This window comes from Halichoerus grypus, chromosome 12, assembly GCF_964656455.1.
Source record: "Halichoerus grypus chromosome 12, mHalGry1.hap1.1, whole genome shotgun sequence".
NCBI classification, from domain to species: domain Eukaryota; kingdom Metazoa; phylum Chordata; class Mammalia; order Carnivora; family Phocidae; genus Halichoerus; species Halichoerus grypus.
The window spans coordinates 98824951-98839458 of record NC_135723.1 but is presented as its reverse complement, the minus strand read 5'-3'; the positions used below and the strand labels follow the sequence as shown (position 1 = coordinate 98839458).

The 14508-nt window shown below is 43.9% G+C and overlaps 1 protein-coding gene across 1 annotated transcript in view; it reads right to left on the bottom strand.

The window, feature by feature from the left end:
- Positions 1-14508, bottom strand: part of CNTNAP2 (contactin associated protein 2) — a 1879707-nt gene that overhangs the window by 134635 nt on the left and 1730564 nt on the right. The window contains exon 20 of the mRNA XM_078059689.1: positions 11722-11855. Within this exon, the coding sequence (XP_077915815.1) occupies positions 11722-11855 (134 nt within the window). The remainder of the gene's footprint in view (positions 1-11721; positions 11856-14508) is intronic.

Sequence of the window (14508 nt, the reverse complement as noted above, 5' to 3'; positions counted from 1 at the left end):
AGTAAACACATTTTTCTGGAGCGTAGGAATGGAGGTCTTGTCTAGCCCTGGAGTGCATAATTCATTTGCAGATGAAATTGCTTTCGAGAAGAAATGAAAAACTTGGAAGTGTTGACATATTCATTATGAGTCTTTTTCTGTTTCAGATCAGATGAGTTGGATGGGTTGAACTTATTTTTTCGTTAGGTTCCTCTATAACTTTTATGAATTGCAGAAGAGCAAATATTGAATCCCTGCAGTAAAAAATAAGTAAGATAATGTGGTCCTTGTGCCCCCCCAACCTTAAAACCTTTAAGGAACAGCTCAGATATTTTTGCAAGTCTTCTCCGATCTATTCCTCCCACCCCCAGGATGATTAATTCCCCTCCTTTCTGTGCTTCCTCAGCACAAGCTTACACTTCAATTGGCCCTTGGTTCGTGTCTGTGTGATTGATGGCCTCTCCTCTGGATTGTGGCTCATGGAGGGAGCAGACGTTGCCCGCAGAAACACTAGGATGTGTTCCGTGGGTCGAACTGCAAGCCATAGAACAGGAGCCTTGATCCTGAAGGCCCTGTTGATAATGATGCCAACAGCTGCTTTCTCACTTGTTTTGCTTTTAAGAAAGAGGAGGGAACTGGGAAGGAAGGAAGGGAAAGAGCATTTATTGGATGACAGACGATGCTTGATGTTTTCGTGTGTATTTTCTTTTCTTTTCTTTTTTTTTTAAAGATTTATTTGACACAGAGAGAGAGACAGCTAGAGAGGAAACACAAGCAGGGGCAGTGGAAGAGGGAGAAGCAGGCTCCTGGTTGAGCAGGGAGCCCGATGCAGGGCTCGATCCCAGGACCCTGGGATCATGACCTGAGCCGAAGGCAGACGCTTAACAACTGAGCCACCCAGGCGCCCCATCGTGTGTATTTTCATTGAACACACACACAAACCCCATTAAAACAGGTAGCCTTATTCCCATTTCACAAATAAGGAAACAGAGTTCGATAACTTGCCAGAAAACGCAGGGCTATTAAGTGGAGGAGCTTGTCAATAAGGGCTCCTTTTTATTTATGTTTTAGGAACAACCTCTGAATTGGGCAATCCCATTCCATGGGGCAATCCTGATCCCACTCTACTTAGACCCACCCCCTTCCCAAAGGGAGATCTCATGTTACATGCCATGGCCTTGTGACCAGCCCAAACTGCTACTACCCTCTCTGCTATATGCCTTTCCTTTTTTAAAAATGTTTATTTGAGAGAGAGCGCACGCCCGTGGGAGCACAAGCAGGGGATGGTAGGCAGAGGGAGAAGCAGGCTCCCCGCTGAGCAGGGAGCCGGATGCAGGGCTCGATCCCAGGACCCCGGGATCATGACCTGAGCTGGAGGCAGATGCTTAACCTACTGAGCCACCCAGGCGTCCCCATCTATATCCTCTTCCTATTACTTGCACGTTGTTAGAGTAACTTGTTAAGATACTTCTCTTCTGGACAGGAGAGCAGGTTCCTCCTATCTAGTAGATGCACACCACATATTTGTTCTCCTCATATTTCTTTTGAATGAAGTTGGGCTAATTTTAGTTGCACTTCATATGAGCGAGAAGCCTCACTGAATGGTGTTGACGAACACCTGACTTTATCCACGTCAGGTTTGCGGAATGTTTGCTCTTTGGAACTTTCCTGTCATGGGTGGACATGCGTCAGAGGTTAATACCAAATAGACGTCACTGTGTGAGGTTCCTGGCGATCCTCTTATGGCTTCAAATATATGAAAAGTGCATTGTTAGTAGAACAGTCCAGGATCATCTTGACAACACTTTGTCTTCTTCAGCAGGATCTTCATCACACATCTCCACTGTATACCAAGGCCCTGTGTCCTTAAATCTGGTGCCCACACCTCTATGTACAGAGATGGTCTCTGTCTGAACCACAGGAGGTTTGGAAGACACCGGCAGGGGGAGGGATTGTGGGTCCTGAGAGCTGTGCATCTTTTTTTTTGGAGACACTTCACCAAGTAGTCCTACTTTCTATTCAGAACTAAAGAAGGAAAATTTGCTGAAATACCCTTTCAAGGGCCAAGGACCCATAGCCCACCCTGAAACCAAATTACGAAAAGCTAATGAGGTCATGAGGTTTTTGATAGGCATCTCAATTGTGAATTGGCTGCTCTGGACACATGGAAATATTGAAAACAAAACAAAAATTAAAACAAACTGACTCACAGGCCAAATGAAAGGGCAAGTTCCAACGTATATATCCTTCTCTCTTCTCTTCCCAGATATCTTCTGTGGAATTAAACCACTGTAATGATATAAGAAACTAATAAAGTATTGACCTATGCCCTCCACAAAATTAAACATAAGTCAGCGTTCCACTGGAGTGGAAAGTGAAGTAGTCATATATTTGCGGGCCTCCCAATAGAGAAGGAGTGAATGGTATCAGTGCTTCCGGGAGGGAAGGACTAAGGGACTTCCCAGGCTCATCATTATTCCTGCTATTACCCCTTCTGTCATGCACGCTGGTGGTGCACATCCAAGGCTGTGAGTTCATCATGCCCAGTAGATAAGCACTAAATTAGCCAAAGGGAAGAAGTTACAGTCAATGTAATTTCAAGAGCAGGGCCTTAGGCAAGCTGGGTCAACTTTCTTTATTTGTTCTGACATCCCTAAAAAGATTTAATGTTTCCAAACAGTGTTATTTTCTTTAATAAAGGCTTGAACCACCTTGGATATTAAAATTTTCAGGAGTGTTTACATCTAGATACTTTAGAGTATTGTTCTTTACTGTCAGAAAGTTCAAGGGTAATAAAGGCAAACGTTTTTAAATAACTCAGCTGAGCTTTGGTGTTAACTCCCGTCCAGGCTCCGTGTTTCCACAGAAGAGGACGCTAGGATGGAAGTGCAGGAGGTCATGTTCATGCCCACCTGAAGAATGATCGGGAACTCTTCATGCGGTGCAAGCTCACCAGACCTAAAGCTGGGCTGCTAAGTTCTTTGCCGCACAGGGACATTATGATTTTATGGTCCCCCACTGATGTCATTAGGTCATTTCTTTTAACAAATGTGTTTTCCCATTGCATGAAATTTTTCTTTTCTAAGGAGACTATCACCTAGTTTGGTATTTCAACATTTTTGAATATAATTTTTGAATAAAATTTTTCACGAATCATAATAGGTTTTGCATTTTGTTTCTTATTGAGCAGAATACGATTCATGGTTTGTTTCCAAGACTTCATATCATTAGTGTTATAAACCTGAGATCACACTGCATGTGCTTATCCACATATTGTATTTGTCATCCAACAATACATTGTAGAAATGGCACTGAGTCAGTTCGCTAACTTGGTTTCCCAAGAGAAGTTGACGGCTTTTGCTGCTAACCACACTACAGTTATTCATATTATTATTTCCTTAATAGGGTTTTCCTTTACTGGGTCGAGGTGGGAATCCTGGCATCTTTACTACTATTTTTGAGAAAAAAATACATTTAAACCATGTAAGCTTTATTAGCAGATCTGACAAGTTTTTGAAAGCTGCTCCATCAACCTCTTTTCCTATAGAGATTTTTAAACATGCGTGTTTCACCTTCTGGCTGCACGTGGCATTTTTCTGAGTCGTGGAGCAGGTTGTCTTATCCAAACTTCCAGGGTGCTCTCTCCACCCTTCCTGTCAAAACAGTTTGCCAGACAAGCATGCTACTTGCTATCTCCCACCCGCTACCCTAACTGAAAAAAAAAAACCCCCAAACCAAAACAAAACAAAAAACTGAAAACCAAAACAAAACAAAAAACCAACAAAAAACCCAAAAACCCACTAACCCCCAAAGACTTACTTTTACTTAAAACTCTTAAAATTTTTCAGAAGTTATAAGGCAAACTAGCAGGGTGAGCCTGGTTCTCCTGACTGCTTGCAAAAGTAACAAAGGGGCAACGTGTGAGCGATGAGCAGCCCCCGGAGAAGGGGCCTGGTTGTCTGGGTTCTAGATAAGAGTCTGTTTCTTGTGAGCACTGGGACCTTCTTAGTCACCTGGACATCCTTACCCTTTGTTTTCTCATCCGTTCAATGGGCTAACAGCACCAGCCTTTTCCAGACTCACAAGGTTGAGTGTATCAAATGAGGCTATGCATGGAAGTGTTTCGAGTACTACATAACATGATTCTTAGGGGCCGTCCAGGGCAGAATGACTTTCTTCTAGCTGAGGAGGTTACCTGACACACCATATAACCATACCATCGTCCACACACAGAACAGGCTCCCCGCCCATCAGTGTTTCATATCAACTCACACATTTTTCTGCCCTACAAGTGCATCATTCAGTTACCTTTCACTTTCCTGCCAGTAAGACTGCTCTAACAATTTTTTGTCGTTGCCGCCATCTATTTATTTATTTTGACCTATGAAAAGCTGTATGTAATTACCATATTCAACTTGATGAGTCTGGAGATAAGCACCTGTGAAACCATTACCACAATCTATATTCTTTTAGTTACAGCAGCTAATGTAACCCAGACTAGGGCACACTTGAAGCAGAGTGCTCCCATAATGGAAACCTTAGCAAGGTGGCCTTGGGGCTCTGGTCAGGTGACACGCGCTACAGAAATGGATGTCAGCGGCTGGAAGATGGACAATGATGGTAGGAGATAAAATATTTTTTCAGACCTGTCATCTCATGTAACCCGGAAGGCAGACTCAATGCCTGTGACCTGTAGCTTTGGGGAAAGTGCTTCCAAAGAGCCGGAATCAAAGAAGAGATGGGCTCAGAAAAGAATCGGCCAGTTTCTCGACATCAGTAAAAGGGAATAAAGTCCACAGATTTAGAGCCTTACACCAGAGAATAAGAAATAAACTGCAAGGAGAGTTGACCAACAAAGACATATGAAGCTTTCTTAGCTCAGCAGACTGGCTTAACTCCATGGGTGAAGGTAAAATTAGGGTCTTTACTTCCCACCCAAGCCTTTTTGCTTCAGATGGCCTCAAGAGAGCTGCCATGACCTTAAGAGAGAGGCAGCGGCCCTTGGAAGCGAATGATGGCCTATGTCCAAGATTTATGTCCAGGAACGGATAGAGGGTTTGCTACTGGAACATGAAACTGACTGAGAGCACACAGATCAGAAGCCACCTCAAGTTTTAGAGGAATTGTACTGACAAAGAAACCAATACAACTGGTCTACAAAAGACTTGTAAGTGTGAAACAACCCTGATCGCAATTGACACTTGCAGGAAATGGACCCCTCAGGACCCTTCCCTTGCCCTGCTTCAATGAATGCATCATCTGCAACACTCAATGCAGAGGTGGCCCCGGCAGATTATGGACAAAGTACAGCCTCCCAGAGGACAGAGCCATGGAGGCCACAAAATGAATGGACAGAGATTTGGTTTAGTCAAGAACTATACTCCCCCTGCCAAAGGGAGGGGAGGATGGGTGGTGGGTGTGGGTCCTCAGAATGCCTGCCTAGCATGATTTCATCACTACTAGGGACCACAGGACTTTGCTTTTCTAAAAATATCTAAGACAGACCTTCACTGGGTTAAACCACTGAGGTTTGAGGGTTACTTTGTAGCAGCTACTGTTGTTATCCTAATATTTGCATCTTTCCCTCTGTCCCAAGCATTGAGCATACAGTGTTTGTTTCCCTTGCTTACCCTTCTCTGACCATTTTTAGGATTCATATTCAATATATAGCTCCATTAGCAGGCTCCATTAGCGACTGTTTTTATATAATTTGTTTGTAATTCTGATTAATAGCAGGTAAGAAATTATCATCTTTATTTTATTTTAAAAGACAGAATGCAGTGATTTTTTTTTGAAAATTCCTGATGAAAACCAACTGAAGTCATGCTCTTTGTGGTACAAAAATTGGGGGACCTAATCATTTGTTCTTAAGGACTTAGGAGTTATTTTTTTTCAAAGTCCTTAATTTTTTAATATATTTTTTATTATTATGTTCAGTTAGCCAACAAAAAGAAGAAAAAAAATAAAAGTCCTTAATTTTGCTTGCAGGAGAAATCTGTTAGCTCTTCTTGGCAAAGATGGGCTGGCCCTCCAGTTAGATGAAAGCCAAAATGAACACGACATCCTTACCATCTGTTCATTTGGTTTTGGGAGAATATAGACTCTGAGTATCTGTGCCAGAGAATATATCCCTGAGCTCTCTATTGTTTAACTTCCATCAAAGCCCCCAAATATGTGATAGTTATTCTAAGAACATTTAGTTTATTCATTTTTTTGGAGCTAGTTTTACCCTTGGATCAGGCCAGAGTATCAGAAAGCTGTGTATGTCAGCCCCTCGCCCCCTTCATGGGCCCATCACCCCTCCTCCAACTCCCTCTGGAATTGTTTGCACTGAAATCCATTTTTTAAAAAGATTTTATTTGAGAGAGAGCATGAGAGCATCTGGGGGGGAGGGGCAGAAGGACAGGGAGAAGCAGATCCCCCACTGAGCAGGGAGTCCAACGACCCTGCTCCTCAGCCCAGGACCCTGGGATCATGACCTGAGCTGAAGGCAGATGCTTAACCAACTGAGCCACCCAGGCGCCACTGAAATCCATGTTTAAGTTATGCCTGACTTCCATTAGAGATGCTACATCGAACGGCCTTGTGGAAAACACATTTGTTGCATTTCTTTCTCAGGGTTCACTCTGTAACAAGGAGGACCAAGGGCCCTGACTATCATTGCATTAAAAAAAAAAGTCTGAAGAAATAGAGTAAAATGCAAAAATTTGTAATGTTTGATGGGTACATATGTGTTATTATTCTCTGTGCTTTTGCATATTTTTGAATTATTTCATACTAATAACAATTATTGTCATTATTGTTGTAATACCACTCAATTTCTTTTTTTTTTTTTTTTAGGATTTTATTTATTTATTTGACAGAGAGAGAGAGACAGTGAGAGAGGGAACACAAGTAGGCGGAGTGGGAGAGGGAGAAGCAGGCTTCCCACTGAGCATGGAGCCTGATGCGGGACTCGATCCCAGGACACTGGGATCATGACCTGAGCCGAAGGCAGCTGCCCAACGACTGAGCCACCCAGGTGCCCCTATCACTCAATTTCTTACTGGCCACAGGTATCCACTTCCTTTTTAATTTTTTTTAAAGATTTAAACATTTAGAGAGAGGGTGCAGCCACGTACGTGCAAGCAGGGGGAGGGGCAGAGGGAGAGAGAGAATCCCCAAGCAGACTCCCCACTGAATGGGGAGCCCGATACAGGGCTCGATCCCAGGACCCTGGGATCAAGACCTGAGCTGAAATCAAGAGTTGGATGCTCAGTTAATGGAGCCACCCAGGTGCCCCTGGAGGAATCCACTTTCAAAGCCTTGTGACCGTCCTTCCAGACACCTTGTTATTAAGTGATGGTTAGGAGCACGCGTGAACTGAAATGTGACTGACCTAAGTCCATCTGTGCTTTCGCAGCTTCCCATTCTCGACCTTGAGGCGAGTTATGTCGGATGATCTGAGCTTCAGTTTCCACATCTCTAAAACGGGGATCATAACGCTGCCTATCTGATATGGTTCTGGTGAGGATTGAATGAGAGGACATGTTTAACATCCTTAGCTCAGTGCCGAGGACACAGTGAGCACCCATGAATGTGAGCTATGATCATGGACGTGACATTGCCCAAGTGGACCATGCTAGGGGGCAGCTTCCTATGCCAGTAAATATAACCCAGGGCATGTAAGAAATATACATATACCTTTGGGACTTACTTCAATTCCCTATGTTATTGTTCAGACTGCCTGCGAGCCACCTGATGTCCCTTGAGCAGTGGGATGGGGGACAAAAAGAAGGCAAGGGAGCAGAAACAATTTTGGGACAGCCGGAAGGAAGGAAGGAAAGTGAGAAGAAGGGCTTTGTGACTCAAGACTTTGAAATTATTCCTCGTGATGTTGGGTCTTGGAGTCATCTAATTGGCATGAATTTTCATTGCATACAGTACTTTCTCAGGTGCTCTCTGCCTGCCCAGGGTTTGTCTTATATCTCGACTGGCGGTAAGCCTTCAGCTATTATCCCTGGTGCAACTGTGAGTTTTCCTAAATGACGCCACTGGAGGGTTGTCACAGGTTCTGGCTCTCTCCGGTGTCTGATGACTCCTAGAGTCAGCTCCTCATTATCTATGTGGAGACTGGGCACTTTGTGTTTTGGCAGCAAATGTTTCATCCAAGGTCAATTTCCCTCAAGGGCTCAGCACCATTTCCCTGAGTATGTGCTCAGGGAATGCAAATTAATTTAATGTTAGCTTTAGCCAAAACCAGCTAGGAAAGTAAACCTTCTTTTAAAAACACCGTAAACACTGATAAACATCGTTGGAATGATGTGCTGTTTGTGAGTATATATAAATGTATAAAATTTCACCTTAATTCCAGAGGCATCATTCCATAGCATTTTATACTCATGGTTGAATTAGCCTTATTTTTGTTCTTTGATTAGAGGTGCATTTTAATTTGAAATTATTTGAATATCTTTGTCATTATATTATGTTATACCACTGGGGGCTGTCAGAGTGGGTTGAAGATATCTGTATGTTTCATATTTTTGTTTGATTATAAACATGTAACACGTACCAAAAAAAAAAAATGCAGCACGTGCTTATAAGAGAAAATGAGGAAATACAGAAAACTCTAGAGGAAATCAAACCACTTACAATCTCTTCACACAGAAGTAATCGTGATGAACATTTTCCTATATCTCTCCCACACATTCTTGAGGTTGTAGAAGTTCTTAAGATGGATTTGTAGATTGCTTCCAGAAAAAAGGTCAGTGTTTTCCAGAGTTCTAAAGGTACCCTTGGATTTACCTGCATTCTCCACAAGGTCTCCCCGCTGGAAAGAAAGCAGGGCAGGGGGTCTGTCGGACCTACTTTTCCATAAGGAGGGGCCCTATCTTTTTTCTTCTGACATCATCCTATTTTCCATCTGAGCTGGGTTGGAGAGGCTGAGAGCACCAGAGGCCACGAGGTCTTTCCTAGCTGAATTCACATGGGTTGAGGCGTCTGGCTTTCCAAATACATCCAGAACTTTTGGTGCAATTGCCTTGCTCAAATGACAGGAGGAGAGAGGGCAGGACCCTCACCACCCTCGGTACAATTCCTATGGCAGAATTTTGTCCATTATTTTGGAGTGCTTCCCACTTCTGTGCAGTTCCTAACCTCAAAGTGTGGTGCAGCCCGTGTTTTCACACCTCTCATGTCTCTATTTCTGGAACCGTGTTCCTATTCTTTTGGAGGATTCTCCCCACTTCCCCACTCTAAGCGTCTGATTGGGGCTGCTGATCATCGTTCTCCCTCTTGCCAATAGGGCAACACACAACTCAAGCCAGTCCAGTCACAGACCTTCCCTGAGGTTTTAAAATGAGAACCAAGAGGCTTTCTTCTGGTAGCAGAACTGAGACCTGAGCCCACCCCACGCTCCTGTGTCTGCATTCCATGATATGTAACAGAGGGAGCCCGCAGGAAGAGGTATTAATCCAGTCCTCAGAGAGGGGTGGACAAGCAGAGATAATAGAGGGATTGAGGCATGGAGGAGGGAGGGGCAGGACAGGGTCAAGAGCCTCTAGTCTTTGTTGTAATCCTCCAGGTCTCCTGGATTTTCTTCCAAAACTGTAGTTTGCCCTTTCTTAAATTCTATGACCTACACTAGGAGTTTTCCCTACAAATGAATTCTGAATTGGTTTTCTGTCATCTGCAACCATAAGAACTCTGAGCAATAGAACTGGCCTCTCCCCGAAGCCCTCCTCAGTCTCTTGGACTCTCTGCATTCTCTGGCCCGTCCCCTATCTAGACTTCTCTGGCTTTCCATGCCTCGAAAGCCCCAAGTTCCTAAAATAGCCTATCGCTCTCCCCGTCTTCAGGGCAATCTATAATTCTGTGGCAGGTAGCAGCTCTCATTAAACTGATATTTGTTTTTAAAGGATTGCTGGTTAGGGAGCACCTGGGTGGCTCAGTCGGTTAAGTGTTTGCCTTCAGCTCAAGTCATGATCCTGGAGTCCTGGGGATGGAGCCCTGAGACAGGCTCCCTGCTCAGTGGGGAGCCTGCTTCTCCCTCTCCCTCTGCCCCTTCCCCGATTTGTGCTCTCTCTCTCTCAAATAAATAAATAAAATCTTAAAAAAAAAAAAAAAGAGTTGCTGGTTAGTTCCAAAGAATCCCCAGTTGGCAGAATGTGCCAGAAGCTGGACTTCATTTTGGGAAGTATACCCAGAAATGGCTCTATCAGATCTGCTCTCCCCCCCTACCACCTGGCCCTCCTCTGTGGCCGTGGCTCCCCACCCACAAGGCTCAGTTCTAACACATAGAGCATTTTCTTGGAGACAGGGAGAGCTAACTCTGCAGGGTTCCACAGCTCAGGTAGGCCTCCTGCACCACACTGCCCTGAAAGCTGACTGCTGAGCTCTTTTTAACTTTAACATTATTCTGTAATGCCGCAATGGCAAGAGATGTTACTTGAAAAGAGGTGACAGATGGCATGGGGTAAGACAAGAGAATGTTTCTAATTAAAACCCAATACATATAATGTTGAAAAAATGGTATAAAACCATCCTAATCCTGTAATGATATAAACTATACCACTCCTGGCCTTGTTGGCTATTCTGAATAAACCTGGAGTTATGGTTCAAGATGGGCTTGGTTTTGCTCAGGAAATAATCTGCAGTTTCCAAGATGAGCCAGGCACTGTGCTAGGCCCAGGGACTCTGCCCACCACCGAGAGGCAAACTTACTTACACATATTTGATTGATTGTAGGAAAAACTGTAACTGCATGTTGTCAATTTCCTAGGAAAGACCTGTCCTTAAAATACCCTCTAGCATTTCCTGCTAAAGGCCAAGCGTAAACTCCGTATCAAGTGATGAATTTGACATCCACCGCTGCTCAAACATAGGCAGGACTTGTGCCTTTTCTTTGCAACCCGAACTTCCCACCGCAACCAGCCGAATCCAAATGAGGTCTGAGTGGCTGCTGAACCCCCGCCAAATGGCACTCCACTCTCTGACAAAACAGTATACCCCTGCTATTCTTTTTCCTGACAGGTATCTATTTTGAACTCCTTCTAGAGAATGCAGTGATAGTTCCCATCCTTGATCTTTTGGCTTAGTTCCCAGGGAGAATTCCTCATGCCATGTTTTATTCATGGTGCCTCCCAGGCTGGTTTCTTCATTGTGAAAATCAGTGGTGGGTGTAGGGACAATCAATGAACCTGAAGTAAAATTTGACTGTCATAATAAAACCATCCCTTTGTGTGCTGAAAGCCTACAACCAGAGTCTGAGATTCTAGGGAAGGTCTGTGTTTTGAGGATTTTTTGGGTGAAGCATCCACAGAGAAAAAAAACCCCATAGTTAATTCATATTGTGTTGGAGTAGCGAAAGAAGTAAGTCAGATAAACCAAAATAACCTTTGCTGGGAAACAGGATAAGCTTCAGACATCTGAGAGCATGGAGAAAAAAAGATGGTGTGATAGATAAAAACATGAGACTGATAGATGTGTGAGCCTAAAAGCAGCAAGGCTACAGAGAATATACTTAGTAACCATTTATTCAACCTTCTCCCTAAGAAACGTCTTCACCATTAACTCCGTCATTGTCTTTCCTTTAGTAGCGATATATCCTTCTACTTCCCTGGTTAGGACTTTGTAGGAGAAAGTGTAATAAGCATCTCTTCTGCCCATCCCAACCACCCAAAACAGAACCAGCATCCAAGTATAACAGAGGATAGAGACATAATACAGTATCACATACAACCGATGTGCGCACGTTATGTATACCTTGAGAATTACGGTCCTCTCGTGCCGGGTGATGTTAACACTGTGGGGTTGTCCATTGGCCATGTTTCTATGATCTACATCAATGTTATAGGGCTCCCTGGTGCCGCCCAGGTTGTACCGAATCTGTAAGCTTCCTATATAAGGAAAAGAAAAGAAACTCTGTCATTTCTTTGCTCTTGGTTTCATTGGATGCTCAGGTTTTCCCCCTTGATGCTCAGGCTTGCCCCCTTTGCTGTCCGCCGATACCGTGGCTGTTCTGAATTCTGACTCACTAGTTCAATGGCATGGTGAACCAGAAGGGTTAAGAGCACTGGGCCCACAGTAGTTTACAGTCTACCAACAGTGAGCCATCAGTGACCATCATCTTCATGTTGAAGTGGCAAACGGTCTAAATGATCCAAGCTGGGACTGTGCCTGGGAAGGAGGATGAGAACATATACAATATAGGACTGTGGAGACGCCTGCAGACTGACGAAATACCATGTGAAATAAAAAATAAATGCAGGATGCAGAGATGGTCTCATGCCATCCGCAAAGTGTGACATTCGGCACATAAAAGAATCATGAGCATACAATATTAAAAATAAACATAATTTACAAAAGATAAATACATGGGAGTTGGGGTGGCTTCACTGAGACCAAGAAAACAAAAAATTTTATTCTAGGTTAGAGATTGCATCAATCCGAATGCAAATCAAAGGAAAGATGGACTTCCCGGGCCCCCGAGTCCTCACTGCCCCTCCACTCCAGCTCACTTGGCCTCAACCAATTATTCTGTTTTTCTCTCCATTGTACTTCTCCCCAGTAATGACAGACAATATTCAAAAAGACTGAGGGATGCCTGGGTGGCTCAGTCGTTAAGCGTCTGCCTTTGGCTCAGGTCATGGTCCCAGGACCCTGGGATCGAGCCCCGCATCTGGCTCCTTGCTCGGCGGGAAGCCTGCTTCTCTCTTCCCCACTCCCCCTGCTTGTGTTCCCTCTCTCGCTGTCTCTCTCCCTCTCTCTGTCAAATAAATAAATAAAATCTTTAAAAAAAAAAGACTGATATAATATTCTAGATCCTGCTGTTAATTAATCTATACAGCAAACATAACTTGTATTTCTTATTTATGATTTTTAAAGACATCAATTTTTTATCTCATTTTTAACTGAAATTGGAATCTTCATGTTAATAGTCTTTGACATCCCCTAGCTTGAAGACGGAGCCAGCCACCTAGCAAGAGTTTGGCCAACTGTAAATCATCTCACACGGTCTTTGTTGCCTCTTTCCTTTTCCTTCTTGAGGAACAAAACGGATAAGTCGTGAAATAAAATACGATAATTAAAACTTAGAAAGTAAACAGAAAGAAAAAGAAAAGAAAGTCACCAGAAATCCCACCATCGAGAGATAACTACTCTAAATATTTGGCAGCGTCTTTTCCCAGAAATTGATCATGTCCGTACGTATCCATATGTACACAAATAAATGCAACAGTTTCTAAATGCTGCCCTCCCTGACTTAGGCATTGTAGCGTTACACAGGTGGTTTAAATATTCTACTGTGTCCCTGGAATTGAAAGCAGCATACATGAGATTAATAAAAAATTAACTGTATTTCCTAATTTCGCTTTCTGAGCAAATTTGACAAACCTTCCCTGTTTCTGAGTTTTACCTAAGCATTTTATCCTAGATTTGTTTGCTTATAGCATTTTGACCAAGCACTGCTGATTTTCACCTCCTAGGTGTGTCTGAATTCACATACTCTCTTCCATCTCCATCAAAGCATAGGCATCCTCTGGCCCCGGGGGTACCCTGGGTGGATCCCAGGGGAGCCCTGCTCCTGGTGGATGCAGCTCCACGCGGAGCTGGCCTGTCTTGGTGCCCCTGTGCTGACCGTGCAGTATCAGGGACCTGACGGCCACCACCTGAGCCTCACCTGCGTGGTCTTCTGCCTGGACCACCTGATCCGAATCCATTTCTCCTTAACAATGATTCCTCTTGGCCTCATTTCATTGTTAGCTGAGTCCCCTCTTTCTCTGCTCCTTCCTCACTCCCAATCCCATTAAAGGAGAGGTCTTACTGGCACTTCAAATACATCATATGCAAAAACCAAACTCTTGGCCTTTCCCCCCAAAAAGTATTCCATCTCAATTTTCCACATTTCAGTTAATGGCTACTTCAACCTTCAGGCTATTCCTGCCAAAAGCCCTGCCTCCCCTCTTACTGCTATATTACATACACGATCTGTCAGCAGCTCTCCTTGGCTCTACCTTTAAAATACACCCCAACACTTACTTCTTTTCATCACCTCCATTTCTACCTCCTAGACCAAGCCCCCACCGTCATTTGCCTGGATTACTGGACTCACCTCCATACTAACAAATCTCCCCCCTACCTCAGCCCAGCCTCTGCCCCCACATACCCAGACCCTTCACAGAGGGCAGTCAGAGTGATCCGCTGCTCAGAACCCTCCATGGCTTCCTCTCTCAACCAAAGTAAAAATCAAAGTCTGCATAATGGCTCACCAGGCCCTATATGATCTTGCCCTATTATCTCTGACATAATCTCTTACTCTCCTCCTTGCTAACTCCTCACCAGTTGACCTTAGCCTCGTTGCTGTTTCCTCAAAAGCCAGCATGTTCCTGCCTCAGGATCTTTGCATTGGCTGGCTCTTCTGTCTAGGATGCTCAGTCCCCAGTATTCTGCATGGAGGACTCCTCACCCACTTTAGGTCTTTGTTTAAATGTCTTCTCAGTGATTATTTCTGTGACTTCCTCATTAAAAGAAGAATTTACCCAATCCTTTCTC